Source organism: Quercus lobata, chromosome 11, assembly GCF_001633185.2.
Source record: "Quercus lobata isolate SW786 chromosome 11, ValleyOak3.0 Primary Assembly, whole genome shotgun sequence".
In the NCBI taxonomy this organism is placed as follows: domain Eukaryota; kingdom Viridiplantae; phylum Streptophyta; class Magnoliopsida; order Fagales; family Fagaceae; genus Quercus; species Quercus lobata.
Window position 1 is genome coordinate 18,078,977 of NC_044914.1, and position 19,228 is coordinate 18,098,204.

General features: G+C 34.8%; 3 protein-coding genes and 1 non-coding gene across 5 annotated transcripts; 3 read left to right on the forward strand and 1 right to left on the reverse strand.

Moving 5' to 3' along the window:
• Nucleotides 1-2,340: 2,340 nt before the first annotated feature.
• LOC115967687 (exocyst complex component EXO84C) lies at nucleotides 2,341-9,276 on the reverse strand. Its single transcript, XM_031086825.1, has 7 exons — nucleotides 8,974-9,276; nucleotides 8,177-8,271; nucleotides 5,949-6,993; nucleotides 4,658-5,179; nucleotides 3,433-3,621; nucleotides 2,956-3,092; nucleotides 2,341-2,870 (listed from the first exon to the last, which is right to left on the reverse strand). The coding sequence occupies exons 1-7, from the start codon at nucleotides 9,067-9,069 to the stop codon at nucleotides 2,627-2,629; spliced, it is 2,328 nt and encodes a 775-aa protein (XP_030942685.1). The 5' UTR covers nucleotides 9,070-9,276; the 3' UTR covers nucleotides 2,341-2,626.
• Nucleotides 9,277-10,210: 934 nt separating this feature from the next.
• Nucleotides 10,211-12,041, forward strand: LOC115966506 (probable 2-oxoglutarate-dependent dioxygenase At3g111800). Its single transcript, XM_031085729.1, has 3 exons — nucleotides 10,211-10,257; nucleotides 11,127-11,682; nucleotides 11,982-12,041. Exons 1-3 carry the CDS (start codon nucleotides 10,211-10,213, stop codon nucleotides 12,039-12,041), a joined length of 663 nt encoding a protein of 220 aa, XP_030941589.1.
• Nucleotides 12,042-12,529: 488 nt separating this feature from the next.
• TRNAK-UUU lies at nucleotides 12,530-12,602 on the forward strand. The gene has a single exon. It is a non-coding gene; the product is annotated as a tRNA-Lys (tRNA).
• Nucleotides 12,603-12,650: 48 nt separating this feature from the next.
• On the forward strand, nucleotides 12,651-17,602 carry LOC115967688 (peptidyl-prolyl cis-trans isomerase FKBP17-1, chloroplastic). Of its 2 annotated transcripts, XM_031086826.1 has the most exons (5): nucleotides 12,651-13,015; nucleotides 13,682-13,807; nucleotides 15,075-15,197; nucleotides 16,355-16,471; nucleotides 17,157-17,602. In XM_031086826.1, exons 1-5 carry the CDS (start codon nucleotides 12,686-12,688, stop codon nucleotides 17,277-17,279), a joined length of 819 nt encoding a protein of 272 aa, XP_030942686.1. In that variant the 5' UTR covers nucleotides 12,651-12,685; the 3' UTR covers nucleotides 17,280-17,602. The 2 variants fall into 2 exon arrangements, with proteins under 2 accessions (XP_030942686.1, XP_030942687.1); XM_031086827.1 differs by lacking the exon at nucleotides 13,682-13,807.
• The last annotated feature ends 1,626 nt before the right edge of the window (nucleotides 17,603-19,228 follow it).

Below are 19,228 nucleotides of genomic sequence, written 5' to 3' on the forward strand. Positions count from 1 at the left end.
CTTTCACATTTGTTCTCTTTTTAAATAAAGAAATAATGTATGTATTGGATAGATTCATAGATATATGTGATTTAATTTAATTGACCCAAAAAAAAAAAAGCGAAAACACCATTTTGGTTCCTAGATTTTCATAACAATTAATTTGGTCTATGTTATTTTTAATTTACATTTAATTTGGTTCAAGCTATTAACTTACTAACGAAAAATACCTACCATGGCAAACTGAATGTAACGTTAGTACACTTTAAGTTTACATGGCAGCTGCAACAATAATATTAAATGCCACATCATCAACATTTGGAAAATTTTGATTTATCATTTTTTTAAGAAAAAAAAAATACTTATGGGACAAACATAAACCCAAAAAAATCAAACCCAAATCCTCAAATCTCAGTTCTTCAAGCACAAATCTCTCATCATTCAACACCAAATCAATCAATCAATAGCATATATGAAATCCAAAAGTTCATTTTCCAATTCCTTGGTAACAATTATGTTCAGCAAAAAACACAAAAATCAAACATAAACAACACGTTCTTTAAGCAAATCCCACCACTAATTCCCCTCTCTCTCTCTCTCTCTCTCTCTCTCTCTCTCTCTCTGTGCGAGTTTGTTTCAAGTGGACGTTTAGACTGATGTGGCTATGGCAAAGGTGGGACAGTCTAAGAAGAGAACGTTCAAGAAGTTTAGCTTCAAAGGAGTTGATTTGGATGCTCTTATCCACATGTATACCAATCAGCACATGAAGGATATATGAGAACATAAAGTAATCAAATGAGTCTAATTTGTATTGTTTCAAAGGGGTTTGAAACGCAAGTTTATGGTTCTCATCAAGAAGCTTCACAGGGCCGTGGCCCGTAATTGCTTTTTAACCACTTGATTTTATTTTTGGATTTGCTTAAAAGAATACACTGGAAGTGGATTTGAGTTGGATTTTTCTGGGTTCAAATTCTTCCTAGATTTTTTTTTTCTCTAAAATTGATAAATCAAATTTTTTCCAAATGATGTGGCATGTAATATTATTATTTTAGTTGTCTTTTTTTTTTTTTTTGGTAAATAGACGATTCATTACGAAAACTAAACCAAAACAACAGGATCAGAGCACTGCCTATTAAAGAGCATGCCCGAAAAATCATCCATAAACACATTTATCATGTCCTCAGGCGGACTAAGAAAAGAAAGAAAATCTAAGTCTTGCTCAGCCCCCTTCCTAGCCAGCACATCCGCACACCGGTTAGCTTCGCGATAGCAATGCTTGAATTGGATCCGATGGAATTGAGTCACCAACTGCCTACAGTCTTCCAATATAGGAGATATGACATTGTTCTCATAGTTTAAATTAAGTAAAGCATCCACAATTGCTTTGGCATCAAGCTCTATAATCAAAGAAGGAAGAAGTAAGTTGCTGCAGAGAATTAAGCCATCTCTCAGCCCCCATAACTCAGCCATAAAGCTGTTAGTTGCACCAATACGCCTGGAAAAACCAGCCACCCATTCACCCCTGTCATCTCTAACAACTCCTCCACACCCAGCTGAACCCGAGTGAGTGCAAAGAGCTCCATCAGTGTTCAATTTAGCCCATCCCTCAGGAGGTCTTTCCCAACAGATTCTTTTGATGACTTTACGGATTGGACTTCTAGGAGAGTAAACACAATACAAAAATTCTTCGGTTTGTTTGATTATCTCAGCAGCCAGACCTGGGTTTTGGGTCTTCCTTTTAAAAACCAAGTTATTTCTACTTTTCCAAACATTCCAAATCGCAAAAGGAAAGATCATACTCCAAGGAGGCTTTCCAATGATGAGACTCTTAGACATTCTTCCATTTGCATTTAGCCACTCCTGCAGGTTTGCATTCCAAAAGTCGCGGTTTGAATCTTGAATTCCCAGGTTGCACCAAACAGCTTTGACAAAAGAGCAGTCTCTGAGGGCATGAGTGATTGACTCCGGTTCCCTTTGACAAACAGGGCACATCTCCTCGTTTATCACTCCCCTTCGCACCAAACAACTTTTCACTCCAATACTATTGTGTGAGCACATCCAAAGAAAAGTCTTAATACGAGGCAGAGTTGTCACGTAAGCTTAAAGTGTGCCAACAATACACATTATTTGTCATGTAGGCGTTTTCCATTAGTAAGTTAACTGTATGGACCAAATTGATTATAAATTATAAATAACATAGACCAAATTGATTAATATGAAAATGTAGGAAACAAAATAGTATTTTAACCAAAAAAAAAAAATCCTCACACACACACACACACACACAAAAAAGAAAAAAAAAAAAAAGAAAGATGATTTAAAGAATGATATTTGATGTAGACAAATTGAAATACTCAAAAAGGGAGAAATGCATAATCCTACTTTCATATAACATTTTGAGATTATCAATGATTAATATATGATAGATGTAAATATGACCAAGTGCAATATTAATGAACATATTTCCTACAACACATTGGGATTATATTGTAACCCAAATCCAGGGTGTCAAAATCTTGATCTAGAAAGATCCATCCTCTGACATGTATGAATCTGAAGCCTTCTTAAAGATCACTGTTTGGAGTGAAGGTCACAGCTCAATACTTGACTCCACGCTTTCTTTTTGCCCGAAGGACAAGAGAAACTCTCAGTTCTCAGGATCAGTGAACATAGGGCTATCAAGTTCACCCATACTTGCAGAAGCAAAAGACTCAAAAGATTCCATCGTTGAGAGGGAAGAAGCAGAGTAATCCGAATCTGTGACAATTTCGTCAGGCGGAATAATGTGGTCTTCATCAACTTCATATGTTTCTGACCCAGATTCAGGTGATAGTAGTATTTTTATCGCCGACTTCGCAGTTTCAACAAACCATTCATCCTCAGGGAGTGCTCTGGTGAGACATGGCAGTTTTTAGGTTCTAGTGAAACAAGGGTGGTAAAAGGAAAGGGAAATTGGAAAGAGAGAGCATGCATTACCTTTGTGGATCTATGCCTCTAGCAGAAAAGGTCCTGATTGCACGAGCAATAATGGCTGATGCAATCTGGTGCACATGCCGACATGGGTAGCCAGCAAAACGTGCAATTTCAACAGTGAAGTGCATATCAAGAATTAACTGCCAAGACAAATTCAACTCAGACCTAGAGAGAGAGAGAGAGAGGTAATAACAAAGCTAATTCTATAAGATATATATTAACAATATAATGAATCAATGGGCCTGTAGATATTTCCTGGAGCACCAGAAACATTGATAGAAAATACTCACACTACATCATCCAAAGATTGCCAGCCCTCCCTTGAATAAGAATAATGGAAAACTACAGAACTTAGAACTAAAACAAAAACTTAATTAGGAGGCTTTTGGATGAAATTCTCACCGGAGAGAACGTTTAATTTCTATTTTTAATGTATATATTTTGACTGGAAACAAGTACAGTTTAGATGGGAACAAGTACCTGCTGCAACCCAACTGGATGAATAGGGATTGAATCATCCTCAAACACCCCCCAAAATTCTTGTTCATCAGACAACCACATTACAACTGTCTCTGTTAGCCTAGCTAGCAAAATTTTCTGTAGTTTGTCTTTCCCAAGTAACACATCTCCAGCCACAGTAGCCAACTGCTGCAGCTTAGAAAATAATGCCTGCAATAGTAACACAAATCTCAGTATTACCACCACACAAGATAATTGGTGGTAAGAATTGTGTGCAACGCTCTAACATTGTGATTTCAAAGTAAGAGAAATTCAAGTCTTAAAGAAACTTGTTGGGCATCCATAGTTATAATTAACACTCAATAAAGTTTCTCAGAATGTGACCCACAAGCAGGCAACAAAAAAAGGGAAAGAAAATTATAGGAAAATAAGTTTTGAGAGAAATATAAACAACCCCAATCAGCATATGTTTTTTGTCCCCTCTCTGGTATTAAAATCAAAGGAGCAATTGAACACACAGAACTATAGATTAAGTCAACTAAGCCTTGACCCCTAATTAAATTAGGATCAGCTTTATAGATCCTCATCAACTAATCAGGGTTGGCCATATGTATTTTTTTCAGCATACACACAACTAAATATTAAAAAAGGTCATATCCAATGCACAAGGACCCCGCTTTTGCACTATTGGGGAAAAGTAGTTGCTAGGTAGCCTTACCCTTAGCATTGGAGAGGATGATTCCCAGACTCAAACACATGACACATCACTTGGGCGATGGACACTTGCCATCACACCAAGGTCCAACCTCAGGACACAACTATATATTAATAGTCAAAAATATATAATCAAACATATATGTTAAAAAAGAGCTGGTGGAGAAGTTTGAATTATTCAATATGGATAAGATGATGAAAATAATACAAAATCACATAAGGAATATTGTTAGAAGAATTTTAAAATAGGTAGTGACAATGCATAAAACCCTTTTTTTTTGTATCAGTAATGAATGACTTTATTAAGATACATGCCACATCTCATGTACACAGGTAGTGTACTAGGAAGGCCAAGAGAATCAATAGAAAGTGCAGACAAAAAAAAAAAAAACCCTACAAGCAAAGAAAAAGACAATGTATAAAACTAAGAGGAAAACAACATTATCAAATGTTCAAATGGAAGCCTTGGACACACAGTGTAGCATCCAAGGACCACAGAAAAACACTCCAACATAAGAGGCAGAAGGATGACCTGAAATGGAAGCGAAGGCAGAGAGTCAGAATCCCAATACAGATCCTTTCCATCCTCACTCAAGTAAATACTTGCATTTAATCGTGTTTTTCCTTCTCTTGAATAGATGAAACTCAAAACATACTGCCGACAGAAGTGATCTTTAAGCTTGTCGAATGAGGGCTGAAGATGGCGCCTCCAATCCTTTAAATCTGTTGTAGTGTTTGGGCTAGGCACATCTTCAGTGGGCCCACTTTTTTGTCCATTGCTTTCATTCTGTCGCTTCCAAATAATCATTACAGCATTTGGTAATAGTTCGTCTAAAATGGTAAATGCTATTCCCAATATTGCAAGCTGTTCTGAATCTGTTTCACCTCTAAAGGGTATGACTTCTTTCAGCTCTGTAAGATTGTCATCATCAGAGGGACTTGGCAGGGATTTGATCAAAGCATCCATGTATGTATCAAAGAGATGTGAGACCCTACTTAAAATGTTTCCTCCAAAATGTGTAATGGCCAAGGGGGTTAGCTGTTCCAATATATCCTGTATGGAATTTTTGAAGTCCAATATCAAGTTATAAATTGATTATCAAGTCACCATAAACTATCTGAGCAGTTTCCAGAAAATCTCTTGATATTCACACTGCACAAAGACTTCTTATGCAACTAAGCACTAGCACATGTGCATGTACAACACGCAGAGAGAAAGAAAGAGAGGAACTAACATGATCTTCAAGTGCAACCTTCAAATTTAAAACATACCACCATGTGTACTAATTATAATTCAGTTCTCAAGCACACACATATTAGAGACACTGACATAGATACCCAAGATTTAATGAACATTTACAAATAGAAGGGCATGTCCTTAGAAGTCTAAACGTATACATGTGAAATGAATGCATGTGAATTGAATTGACTTAACCAATTATTATGCATCAAAGCTTCATAACAGAAGCAGAGTTTTGCAAGCACCAGTATGAAATACAGCGGAGAAGTAACTGCCTTAGAAAATTTAATAAACCCCAGTTGAGACATAGTAATACAAAACCTTATATTTCCTCTAGAATTTCCTTTCCCCCCTTTTTTTAATTTAAAAAAGAAAAAGGGAAACTTTGCCTAAAGTGAGTTAAAATTACATGGTCCAAAACCATCTAATGATCTAAATCTTTTAGGTGGTACAATATAAGTAAAAATTGTCAATACCATGCATAAATAAACATCTAAATCAATAATGTGCTTATGGTACTAGTACAAAGACAAAATTGATTGCTCTAGTGATAGCCAAATCATAATGAAGCAGGCCAACTTACTTCGACAATGCACATAAATCTCATGCCACTATCAGCAAGAATGCTTTCTGATGAGGTTCCAAAAGCAGACAATGAAGATACAAAGTGAGGTGAGACTAGCAGGCTCTCATCAAGTTCCACCAAATCAAAAAGTAGTCTTCTAGCCCGTCTAAAATTTAACTCTAGAACTTCTTCAATGTAAGGTCGCAAAAGCACCAAAAGTAATTTTGACAGTTTCAGGCCTTGTGATTCCAACATTGAGCAGTAGTTAAGACTAACCTGCACACAAATGCTAGCAGCTCGTAAAGCAGAAACTGTCTCAGAAGAGGGTGCATTCTCTTTCACCAACCGTACAAAATATTCGATTTCCCACTCAGCCCATTGAACAATTCTGTTGGTATAAATGGGATTGTCGCCAAATATTGATGCAGACTCCTTTGTTGTCAGTGAAATTATAGAAAATACTAGCTTAGATAATGTAGCTGAAAAAGTTTTTGGACAGACATAACATGAAGGAAGAAGAACCTCAATGCTCCTTTGGAGGCGCAACTTATTAGATTTTAGCAGTAACTGATGTGCCAAAGGACCTTTTCCAAGTTTTATCAAAGCAGATAAGGCCGCCTTCGTCTCCTTAACACTAACAGAAGGTTGTTCGATAATCTGAACTAGCTGATCCTCAAGCATTGCTTTTCTTTTCAAAAAAGCAGATTTGTACTGTGACACTTCACCTAGCGATGTATCTCCTGAGCCTTTCAGATCAGGAGAATTTCTCTCTTCAGCATCTAATGCCTCTAATGCTTCTTCAACTTTATGTTCAGCCAAAAGAACATCAATATGCTCCATAAATATCATCTTCTCATCATCTCTTTCACTAGGTACGGGATCTTGAAGTTCAGAAATTTCAGGGTCTTGTTGTGGTTCGAGGTTGTCTCCATTAGATTGTTTCCACTCTTCCAATTCACGGCATAAACCAGTCATCAAATCCTGCACAAGGATCCCTTGAGATGAAATATGCTTTTGCAGCTCAATCAATTCATGTTCCATTTCCACGGCCTCTTCAGATATCCTACAATTTATTGTTTAGATCAATTCACATGTGTGTGGATCTGACATTATGTTAATAAACCAAATGATTAAATAAAGTACATATTCTCTGTTCTAGCTTCCAGGCTTGAAATTGCTGAAACCTCCTAACATTTTCCTGATCAGACCATTGAACCTAAGAATAAACTCCGGTTGCCAAGGTAAAAGCCAGAACCATTTTCTATGGCCTGACAAGAGGACTTCATCTCACGCCATTGACAGGATTACTATGGTATCAGCCATGAAGTTCTCATAATGACTTCAAAATCCAGTACCCATAAAATCTCTCACAAACACATGGACTAAAACATAAGTTTTTAATACATTAGCCAAGGTCAAACTTCCAAGTTCCAACATTGCCGCTTTCAGTTTATTATCAAATATCTAGTCTAGTTTGGAATGTATCATATGAGTTTCTCCATCTTTTTTATGAGTTGTCTTGTCTTCAGAAATTTCAATTCTAAGCACTTGAAAGTTGGGGCTTTGAATAGATAACTAAGCACACATCAGTAGTCAATGCTTTTAAAGAAAATGACTTATTTGGTAGCTCTAAACTTTTTGCTTGTTTTAGAATAATAAATCAGACACTCATTACATCACCTCAATGGTTGGTCAGAATTAGTAAGGAGTAACTATGGGTACCACTTGCTTCTATCTGGCATAAATAACAAGAGTCATTTTTGATGGGATGACTATGACGTTCTTTCCAATTTCCTGATAAGCAGTGAAGGGAGATGTGCTTTTAAAGAACTTCATGAGCCCAACGTATAGAAAAGATCTTCAAATGCTTCTTCTATATCATTGGCTAGGAAGCATGGACACTTCATTTGAGGTATTGTACCCGTGTCGGACGAGGGACACGTCTGGAACACTTCTGCACATATGTCCCAGTCATGTCCTTTTTTTTTTCCCAAAAAGTTTGCTGGACACAGGAGGGACACTTATCTTTTATTTCTTTTTAGTTTCAATTGTGAACACTTATCTAGTTATCTTTTATTTACTCTTTTAAATCTTATTCTTGGTTTGTATTCTAATTTCTAAATATCATTTTGTTAGTCATGAATTTACTTTACTATCTATTATTGCTCTTAAATTGATATATGTTTAACAGTGATATACTTGCTCATACTGAGGAGTAACAATGTAGAAACCATCATTTCTATTACCTCAAGAAAGCTAAGAACTTTGTTTGCATATTGCCACATAAGTTCTCTACTGCATCCTTTAAATCCAAGAGCTCGCAACAAAGCTTTCTTATTCCCTGCACAGATTGACATGTTTAGCTTGTAGAATTACAAATAAAATTAGTCATTACATCAGAAGAGATAATATTAAAACAATAAAATTAGGCATACTTCTTACACTTATTTCAAAATTGGGTAAAGGCATCAGAAGATAGCCCATTCGAAAAATATAAATGCTATGGTATCTGGACAACACAACTTACCTCAAAATACAGAAGACCCAGATAAAAGAAAGTAGCTTTAGATCCAAAAATTATGCAAGGCAAGACTAAGTTAAAAAAGTGGTAACTTTCAAACAATTGAATTGAGAAACAGGAAATTTCTAGTGTAAGATTTGATAGAAAGAGTTAACCTTGGAGTAACACCAAATACAAAAGAATCTCCAATGCTTACATTGCACTTTAATCATGAACTGGAATCACTGTAGTGTAACCCAGTATTGAAATGAAAGTCCAATCTATTCACTTTATGCACAGTACTACTAACTCAAAAATAGAATATACCCAGATAGCAAAAACTGATTTTTCCCACGTATAAACTTCAAAAAATGAAAACCGACATCAAAAGAAAGAAGTTTGTTGAAGCACATAGGAAATTATAACAATTTTATTCAACACATAAATTGGAAATGAGAAATTAGAATGAAGCTAAAAAAATGAGATCAGAAACATGATTGATAAAATGGGAGTTGGGAGGTGGTAAAAGGAAAGAAGAAAAACCTTTTCAGTGTGGGATTGGTAGAGGGAGTCGACCTTCGACTGTGGGATGATTCTTTCAATTGATGGGAAGTCATCATCTTCTTCACTGCTCTCCATTTTACACTATATTTTATTGTCTTCGCTATCCTCCTCCTCCTTCTTCTTCTTTTTCTTCTTCTTTTTCAATTTTCAGTCACTGATTTAGAGAGAGAGAGAGCAAAGGGGACCACTTATGTCAAGTGTCAAGTAGCTAGTAGCTGATGGGTTTGCTCTGAGTTTGGTAATTGGTACTTATGAAACATTGCTTTTTCTAAGAAGCCACACAGGTACCATGACCTTATTGGTTTGTGAAGCCGTCAAACCTGTCTAAATGTAATATGTAATGTGAATGTCTATAACACATTACTCCTTCGAATCCGGTTGAGTTGTCGGTCTTGGATTGTCAAGTCTATACTCAAATAGTTGCTCAAAAAAAATCTTACTCAAATAAATAACTTGGATAGAAATATATTTATACTAAAAAAAAAAAAAGCTTTTATAAAGATGTAATTATGTAAATAAACAAATTAATTGAATAAGTAAGAAACAAAAAATTGACAAACAAGCACTAACTAATATTATGCTAATTGTTTTTTTTTATATATAATTCAAGTGTTCATTTAATAATTTAATGTGCACTTTTTTTTTCATATATTATTGAGAGGTAGAGAGTTATGATAATTCGACAATAAGAGTGATTGTCTAAAATCATGTTAAAGATTTTGTCAATCAACCATAAAATGTGTATGCAGACTTACTCAAAATACCCATGTTTATTTCTATATAAAATATATCCAAATTATATTATAATTACTTGAATTATGTACCAATTGCCGTTTCAATTTGATTTCACATACATTAGTTTTGTGTCAAGTATTCATCTTATTCAAAATTCTCTTAAGTATTGATTGAAACATCAATGAAAGAATGAGTTGTCTTTTATCTCCTCGATGTGGTGAAAAGCGGTGGGAACGAAAGGTTTTGTCTTTTTTTCTTAGGAGTTGGCAACATGAGGTTGAAGCAAGGAATGTAAAATTTGAATTTTTGTACACATGTCATGTTTTCCCTTCATCATCTCCTCTCTTTTTTATAATTATAATATTGCAGTGTATCTTCTTTATCTCTAGTATAGTCTTCTTTTGGTTCACTCTTTTTAAATCAAAAGTTTGGACTTTAGTGTGGAGTGTGGACATTGTAAGTTTGTTACCCAATGACCTAAATGGCCTATTTAGTCGTTTGTGTTAGATTTTTGCCAATTATGGCCCAGTTTGTGTAGACAGGTACTTGGGCTTTGAGGAAGAGTACATTGTGCTTTCAGCCCAAATCTTAAGATTAGGAAAGTTTGGGCTCTTAAGCAGTAGAGAGGCGTGGCCTTTTATCATTTATGCCTGTCTCGTGTAACGATGAATTGGACTTTTGAGTCCATTTCGTGAAGTGATGAGTTTTAAGCTTTTGAGTCCATCCTGTACAGTGGAGAAGATCTGGACCCAATTTATCAAGAAATGTGAAGAACTTTTGGGCAAAAGCCCAACTCGTGTAGCCTTAGGAAATATTTTGGGTTTTCTTTGGGCCTAAAGCTAATTTGACCCATTATTCGATATTTTATTCAGTTTTTTACCAACATAACTTTTACTATAGCTTGCTTGCTTAAATTGATCACAAATTTTTTAATAGAATTAGACAGAATATTTAAATTGAAACTTATAATACTCAATTGAAAGAAAGTAAAATTAAGGTGAAAAACACCTTTTAGTCCTTACATTTTCAGGTGATTCCTATTTTAATCCCTACATTTTATTTTTACCACTTTTAGTCCTTATCCTGAAAAACGCTTTCCGTTTTGGTCCTTGCCGTTACATCAGAAACGAAAAAAAATGACGTGGCAAACGGTAAGAAAAAAAAATACTAAATTAATATCCACGAGGCTTAAATTAATAATAAAAAATGTTTTGACATTAAAAAATGTCACATCAACATTTAAATTAAAAAAAATTAATTTATTAATTTTAACTAAATAAAAAAAATTAAAAACTAAAAATCATATGAATTGAGATATAAGAACACAAATCTAAAAAAAAAAAAAAAAAAAAACCAACCACAGATTGGCCATAGATCCTCAACCTTCTCTCTTTCAGATCTGGACCATACATCCAACCTCCACACAACCGCCCTCACCACCACTCTTCCACCGTCACTGCTGCCGCCGCCGCCACCATCGACCTAGTCGAATTCAACCCGACCCACCTCCCCTCAATCCGCTCCACAATCGCTCAAGCCTACACAGACTACGGAGCCTTCCACGACACCAACCACGGCGTTCCCACCAAGCTCCTCCGCCAAATCAAAACCACAGGCCTCACCTTCTTCAACCAATCCTCCATCGACGACAAGCTCACCTACTCCTGCGACCCTCACTCCTTCGCTTCCCAAGGCTATGGCTCCCGAATGCTCCTCAGTGATGAAAACGACACTGTTGTTTTGGACTGGCGAGACTACTTCGACCACCACACTCTCCCTCTCTCTCGTCGAGACCCATCTCGCTGGCCCCACTTCCCTGAAAACTACAGAGAAACTGTGGTGAGCTACAGCAATGAAATGAAGGGTTTGGCTCAGAAGCTCATGGGTTTGATCTCTGAGAGCCTTGGGCTTAGAGGGTTGTACATAGAAGACGCTGTGGGTGAGGGTTGTTCAGTAATAATGTTTTTTTTTTTTTTTTTTTAAATTTCTGGGTTTATGTTCTTGTTATTCTTGTTCAAGACGCAATTAGATCTCAATTCATATGATTTTTAGTTTTTAATTCTACTTTTAATTTTTAATTTTTTTTAGTTAAAATTAATAAATTAATTTTTTTAATTTAAATGCTGAGTGACATTTTTAAATACTAAAAAAACATTTTTTATTATTAATTTAGGTCACGTAGATATTAATTTAATATTTTTTATTCCTGCCGTTTGCCATATCATCTTTCTCCGTTTTTGATGTAACGACAGGGACCAAAACAGGAAACGTTTTTCAGGATAGGAACTAAAAGCAGTAAAAATGAAATGTAGGGACATGGGAATCACTTGAAAATGTAGGGACTAAAATGTGCTTTTCACCTAAAATTAAAGGGCTAAAATGAATATAAATCAAATTTAGTATGTGCAATTTGCATTTTAGCCTTATTTCTTTGTTATGTACACACTAACGGGATGTGGTTGTTCAATAAAATCATGTCCAGTGGCTTAAGGCAAGTTTAAAAAAAATCCTCAAGTTACACTTAGAGAGTATAATTTGTAATTAATTTAATGAGAAGTGCTACGTCTACAATATTTTCACAACAAGTTATATGTGGTTAGTTGTTATTGGTTCTAATTTAAACCTATTACTGAAATTATTTTTTTGCTTCACCAATAACAACTTAACACCTAAGATTTATGAAAGTGTTGTAGACATAATATTCTAATTTAATACAAAGATAAAAGTAAACAAACCCAATGCATGGGCCGCATGGCTGTGGAAGTTAGAGATTAGAATGTTGCATTTTTAGAACAAAAAAGCCGTCTTAGCTCAGCCGGTAGAGCGCGTGGCTTTTAACCACGTGGTCGTGGGTTCGATTCCCACAGACGGCGGTTGTCTAAATATAAATCTTTTGTTAATTTTTATTACGTTGCAGTCCTCACAGCCACACTACATTCATCTTCTTCAACAAAACATGGTGATGATGATGTTTCAGCTCAGACCCCATATTCATATTCTTCAATACCAATACTACCATCCCAGTACTACTCCAAAATCAGCATATAATATCAATAACATCTCAAAATGTAGAAGAAGAGAAGCAGCAGCACTATCTGTTTCTTTATCACTACTACTATTCCCATCATCATCCTCCTCCTCTTCTTCTGCTGTTGCTTCAACTTCAGCTTCAAAATCATCATCATCATCATCCGAGTTGTTGTTTTTGGACATCCCAAATTCAGGTGGTGTTAAGGTTTTGGACCTTCGTGTTGGCTCTGGAGATGTCCCACTCCATGGCAACCAGGTACATTTATGTCATTTTCCACTTTTTCTTTCTTTTTATAATATATTCTTAGCATGACATAACAATATATTTATATAGAGTCACGATTAAGTTACACATGATGTAATTCTTTATTGATATTACACCATTTAATCACGTTTGCAATTTTATTGAGTTAATGTAATATTTTGAGAATCAACCATTAGATTATACAAATCTCTCCTTGGTCTTGATGTCTAAGAGTCAGTTTTTCCTAATTTTGAGGCTCCAGTCTCCAAGTTAGGTGATAGAAAATAGAGAACCTTATTTATTTATTTTTTTTTAATTCTTCTATGCAAAGATGGAAAATTTTGAATTATATATGAGTATGACTAATCAAGTGATAAAAATGTAAAGACTATACTTTGAAGTGATAATCAATCATGTGCTGTTCTTATGTATAATACTAGTTAAGCCAAGCGGAAAACAGGTAAATTAATGATTAGATCATAGATGTGTGTACTGTTGATAATGAGCTATGGTTTAAATCACATTTCATTAACAAGTGGAGGAGGGTGAGGCTATAGGATCTGGCTAGAGTGAATTCTGCCATTTCTATGAAGTCAGATATGATACATGGTTGCTTCCCAACTGAGCTTGCATCGAACTGATCTGAAACTCATGCCTTTCCAATTCTACAACCCCCAGGTTGCAACATTTAGGACTATTGATAAGGCAGCAACTCATAAACTCCTCTCAGATTCTACAACTGAAGGAACATGCAAAGAACAAGTGATTCCTATTTTCCAAGAAGACCCTGCAGAACATACAAATGTAATCCCCTTTGTAGCCTCATTACAAGAGCCTATCACATTCATGAGTGACCAACCTATTCTTTGAATGTAAAGTAGCCAATGATTTATGAATGCATGCTTTGGAATAGTTAAGGGGAACCAAACCGGCTTCCATCAACTGATCACAGGATGCTTTGATCTAATCTCATTCCAAGTTTCTGCACAGTTGAATCTTTTAGTCTTGGATTACACCCAAATGGGCTAGTCCTCATCACCTAGCTCTGGATAAACATTAACTCCTCTGATCTTGCAGGCTTACATCTCCATTCTTTTCCTTTAGAACACGAGCCACTCTTGCATCCATGCTGCTAGCAGTAACATATATAATTCTGTAACCATATTTCTCATACAAAGCCCTATCCGGATGCCGCCAGTTATGTCAAAGAAAAACATGCCTACCATCCCCTACTGCATATTTCAGGTGCCTAGCCAAGCTCCTAAAATCTTCCTTCATCCCCAGTTACTATCATGGGGAAACTTTGCAACCCAAACACTCTTCCCTTTTAAGTTTTAAGCGTTATTCAATTTTCACTATTGGTCTTGAATCTTGCATTCATTATGGTTTTTAGTCTTAATTTTTCCTTGCCTAACCTCTCTAAGATAAATGTGGACCATATGAGAGGGCTTAAAAGTACCCTTTTTTTATTATATAATTTGATAGTTACAATAATGGGGAGGGGAATTCGAACCCTGGTTTTCCTAATAAAGGAGAACAATCTATGCCACTGAGCTACAAGACTCTTGGCAAAATACATTAATATCAACTGAATAGCGACTTCTCTTTGTAATTATTTCAATTTACATTATATACAGTTACAAATTCTTGATTTGTTGTGTGCATGGGCCACATTGTAGCAAACTTACATGGCCAAGTTATATTTTGTGGGCCTGTGGCTCTATACAACCTTAGTTTTAGTCTGGTGCACCGAGTTAGCAAGTAATTAATATTTTCTTCAAGTATTGGGTTAGAACTTAGAAGTTAAAACCATAATGGAATGTATTTTCTGACTACTGATAATTGCTGCTTATGACCGAAGCAAATTGGATGACAATGAAAATCCTGAGCATTTTTTGAGCTAGTGTTCCATGAAACAGGGAATATAGTACATTGTTTACATATTATACCTCTCAATATATTTTCTGTTCATTTTCGAATTAGAAAAAGTAGGAACATTTGACAGACAGAAATTTAATAACTTTTAGCATTTATCAGCACCCACTAATCCGTCTTTTTTTGAGTTGTGAAGGTTGCAATACATTACTATGGAAGGTTGGCAGCGAAGCAAGGATGGCGCTTTGATTCAACATATGATCACAAAGACGAAAATGGAGAATCAGTGCCATTTGTGTTTGTTCTTGGGTCTGGGAAAGTAAGTCTTGATATCAGTATTCAAATTAGTTATCATTTGTAGCGACTTCTATGCCCATAATTGCAAGATACAAGCATAGCAGTCTAGACAAAGTGGTTGCATGTAGCTGCTGCATTTTTCTTTTTGGCCTTACTATTTATCTATATATCTTTACTCTAAATTATAAGGATTCCTTCCTTTTAGAGAGCATTTGGATTCGGCTGATAAGTCTGCGTTTGCGTTTTGTTTGCTTTTTTTTTTTTTTCACGCGTTTTTAGCTTTTTTAGTGCTGTGGTTACTGTTCATGTACTGTTCAATGAACAGTAACCGCAAATTTTGACTTTTCCAATTTGTTTCAGCCAATCACAGCACATCGTGTACTGTTTACGGACCCACAAATTTCACTTTTTAGCAACTTTTTCATTAAAAATGGGTCCCACAATACTATTCACACATTTAAAATTTATTTTGCTACAGTGTTTTTCAGTTTTCAGTTTCAGTTTTCAGTTTTCAATTTTCAGATGTATCCAAACGGACTTAATGTTCCTTGGTCAAAGGGAACATTAGCTAAGAAATATCTAACCATATATATATAGAAATTGCTCAACCCTTTTATTTTTGTTAAATGTATACATTAAACACTAGGAATGTGATTCAATTTTCACAATAAGACTTCATGTAAAATTTTGTCTGCTGTTTTGCAATCATACTTTTATTGTTCTCTCTGAATGCTTAAATGAAGCATTTATCTTCTCTGTAAATTAGCTGAAATGTAGGAACATGTATTCATGAACTAATATCCCTTGAATTCAAATACCCAGCAAGATGTTTTGTGCTTCTGAGCTGGCCAATATTGCCTTAATTCGAAAGGAACTTCTGACCTTTTTTAGGGTAGATGACACTATTAGGAACTGGTATTGTACTATTGTTTTATCACTTTTATGGCATTAGTTAAAGCAACTAGAAAACCATTCATACCTTCCAAAATTTTATTTCTTGTTTTCCTGGGGCTGCATTCCTGCTCTGTTTGTGTGTGTATCAAGTCTAAAGTGACATGGCATTCAAGGTTGTTGAGACCGACAGTAAGGTCCTTCCCTCGATCAAGTCTTTCAGACTATCTTTTTTGATTTATTGAGCAAGTGGAAAGCTGTTTATGTTGACATATCAAATCTATGCAGGTGATTTTGGGGATAGAAGCAGCTGTGAAATCAATGAAAGTAGGTGGTATTCGAAGAGTCATCATCCCTCCATCCCAAGGATACCAGAACACATCACAAGAACCCATACCACCCAATGTATTTACTCTATTCTCTTCCAAATTCTCTGTTACTGCTTTTTTTTTTTTTTTTTTGCTCATTTGTTCTTGGAATGGATGCTTTTACTTGTCCAAAGCTTGAGCAGAAAATAGCTCAAAATTTTTTTTCTAGGTGAATGCTTACTACTAATATGCTTGTTAATTGTTATAATATTCATGGATTAACTAAATTGTTACCACCAAACTTTTATGCATCCCTTTTCCAGAAAACGTAAAATATAAAAGAGATCATGTAGTTATCTTTAAAGATTGTTTTAGCCTTTAGGACATATATGCATTGAGGGATTAGGGATGGTATTGAATATGAAATTGAGGTTCAGCTGAATATGAAATTGAGGTTCAGCTGTTCAGAGAGTGCACAGTATTAGAGGTATAACCGTATAAGCAAGGATGATTGATCGTTATTGGACTAAATGGTAAAAGGGTGTCTCTCTGGCACCAATTGATATTTCTTATGTCCTAATATTGAACTGGAAAAAATAAAACTCACATAAGAGAGATTTTATGCTTTGCTTTGATGAGAATTGTCATGTTGGTTATTCCTTTTTCAGTTCGAATTCATTAAGTATGCTTTGAAAGTATGACTGGGTTACAGTAGCTAGGAAATTTCAGAACAAATACAAATACATAACTTTTCATTAAGTATGCTTGTTTTTTCCCCCCAGTTTTTTGACAGGCAGAGGCTATTTACTACCATTTTCAATCCAACTCGTCTTGCCAATGGAGAAGGGTCAACATTGGGAACTCTCATTTTTGACATTGAGTTGGTCAGTGTCAGGCATCAGTAACCTACTTAGAATACTATTGAGTCTGAAAATGGTTTATAGCAGAATCCATATATATATATATGATTATCAATGTGTCCCAGCTTGGGACTGATTGATAATGCCTAAATATGAAGATGATTTCTGAAATGGATTGTTTGCTGAATACACTTCAGTGATGACAAATTACTGTTTTAATTGTGATTTTCACTTTTCAATAGTGAAGAAAGGAAAAGGGCAAAGAGAGAGAGAGAGATAATTGTTTTCAGTGATATTAGCTAGGGTGCAAAATATGCATTTCTGTACTAATTCTTTTTCTTTTTTTCAGCAAGAAATACTTTGGATTTTGTTTTAGAATTTAGCGATAAGTAATGTTTAGTTATCTCATTTTAAGTAAAATAAATAAATGAGTTTGGATTCATTAATAAATATATGTGAAACAAATTTGAGATTAAATTGCTAAAATTTAATAGAATTTGGAATGAGTTTAAGATCTACATTTTTTAATAAATTCAGATTTAGAATAAGTACTTTAACCCAAACCTGTCTTTTTTCATTCTTAAGTATGTGCACTGAACGAACAGAAGTGGACAGAAGGGACTAGAGTGAAATGAAGGAACCGAAGACAAATACTATTTTCAATGGCCTAGCAAATTACTTTATGAACACCCACCCTAAAGCCAATCTCAATTCTCACACCAATAATATCAAAAACAACAAAATCATCAAAATCCGGTCAAATCCAAAAATAACTGGACCAAAAAGTCATTATGCATTTAAAAATAATTGGATTCTTTTTTTCTTTTTTTTTAATACAAGATAGGATTTTTAACCCAAACTTGTCTTTTTTCATCCTTAAGTATGTGCACTAAACGAACAGAATTGGACAGAAGGGACCAGAGTGAAACGGAGGAACCAAAGACAAATACTATTTTCAATGGCCTAGCAAATTACTTTATGAACACCCCACCCTAAAGCTAATCTCAATTCTCACAGCAATAATATCAAAAACAACAAAATCATCAAAATCCGATCAAACCCAAAAATAACTGGACCAAAAAGTCATTATACATTTAAAAGTATATATGTGTGTGAAGTTCCCTCTTGGAGACTTGAACCCCGACCCTTATCCCTTACACCCTACAAATACTTATACTTGTGGAGTGACCATCGCACCAAAGGTATGCGATGGTAATTGGATTCTATTTATAACATTATATATAATGCATTTAAAAATAATTTTAGTGCAGCATTATTGAAGGAAATTAATGCCTATTCTCGGGTATTGTCAAATGTCAATTGTCATGCTACTAAATAGTTTTTGTTTTTGTTTTTTTTTAATTATTGGTTTAATGAGCCCTTTCTCCTTTTGGAAGTTTTTTTTTTTTTTTTTTTTGGTAATTCTTAGTTGGGTCTTGCTAACGAGTACCCTTAGGACACTCATTAATAATCCATTTTAGAAAAGTTTTGATACCACTTTTATGGAAAATGAAAAAAATTGTCAAAATATTAATTACTTTTTTTCATTTCCCATAAAAACTTTCTTTATATGGATTATTAACCAGTGTCCTAAGGACACTCGTTAGCATTTCTCTTATTAGTTATTATGTTTTTAATGATACTAATTAATGAATGGCATTATTAAAAGAAATTAATGCCTCCGTATTATAATGGCACTAAATTGTTTTTGGTAGTTTTATTTAATCATTAAGTTCAATCTTCTTTTAGAATTTTTTTTTTTTTTTTTCTCTTTAATCATTAGTCAACTAATTCATTTTCAACCAAATTATTGAAACATTGGAAGGGGAATGGTAATCATTTTGGTGAGTTATTGGTGTGCATTAAGACTTGAGGACTTCTATCGTAATACAATTCTTCAGTTCTCTAATTAAATTCAATCACAACACAAAAGTGGTCTTCCTTCAAGGATAATTAAATTAAACTATGTATTGAGCAAAAAAAAATCAAATTCA

Coding starts and splice junctions, on each gene's coding strand:
- LOC115967687 (XM_031086825.1), bottom strand. CDS start 9,069: ATGGAGAGCAGTGAAGAAGATGATGACTTCCCATCAATTGAAAGAATC. Junction 6,994..8,176: donor AAGTTCTTAGCTTTCTTGAG/GTAATAGAAATG, acceptor AATAAATTGTAG/GATATCTGAAGAGGCCGTGG. Junction 2,871..2,955: donor AGAGGCATAGATCCACAAAG/GTAATGCATGCT, acceptor ATGTCTCACCAG/AGCACTCCCTGAGGATGAAT.
- LOC115966506 (XM_031085729.1), top strand. CDS start 10,211: ATGGCCTATTTAGTCGTTTGTGTTAGATTTTTGCCAATTATGGCCCA. Junction 10,258..11,126: donor TTTTTGCCAATTATGGCCCA/GTTTGTGTAGAC, acceptor TCTCTCTTTCAG/ATCTGGACCATACATCCAAC. Junction 11,683..11,981: donor CTGTGGGTGAGGGTTGTTCA/GTAATAATGTTT, acceptor ATGTAACGACAG/GGACCAAAACAGGAAACGTT.
- LOC115967688 (XM_031086826.1), top strand. CDS start 12,686: ATGGTGATGATGATGTTTCAGCTCAGACCCCATATTCATATTCTTCAA. Junction 13,016..13,681: donor TCCCACTCCATGGCAACCAG/GTACATTTATGT, acceptor TACAACCCCCAG/GTTGCAACATTTAGGACTAT. Junction 16,472..17,156: donor AAGAACCCATACCACCCAAT/GTATTTACTCTA, acceptor TTTTCCCCCCAG/TTTTTTGACAGGCAGAGGCT.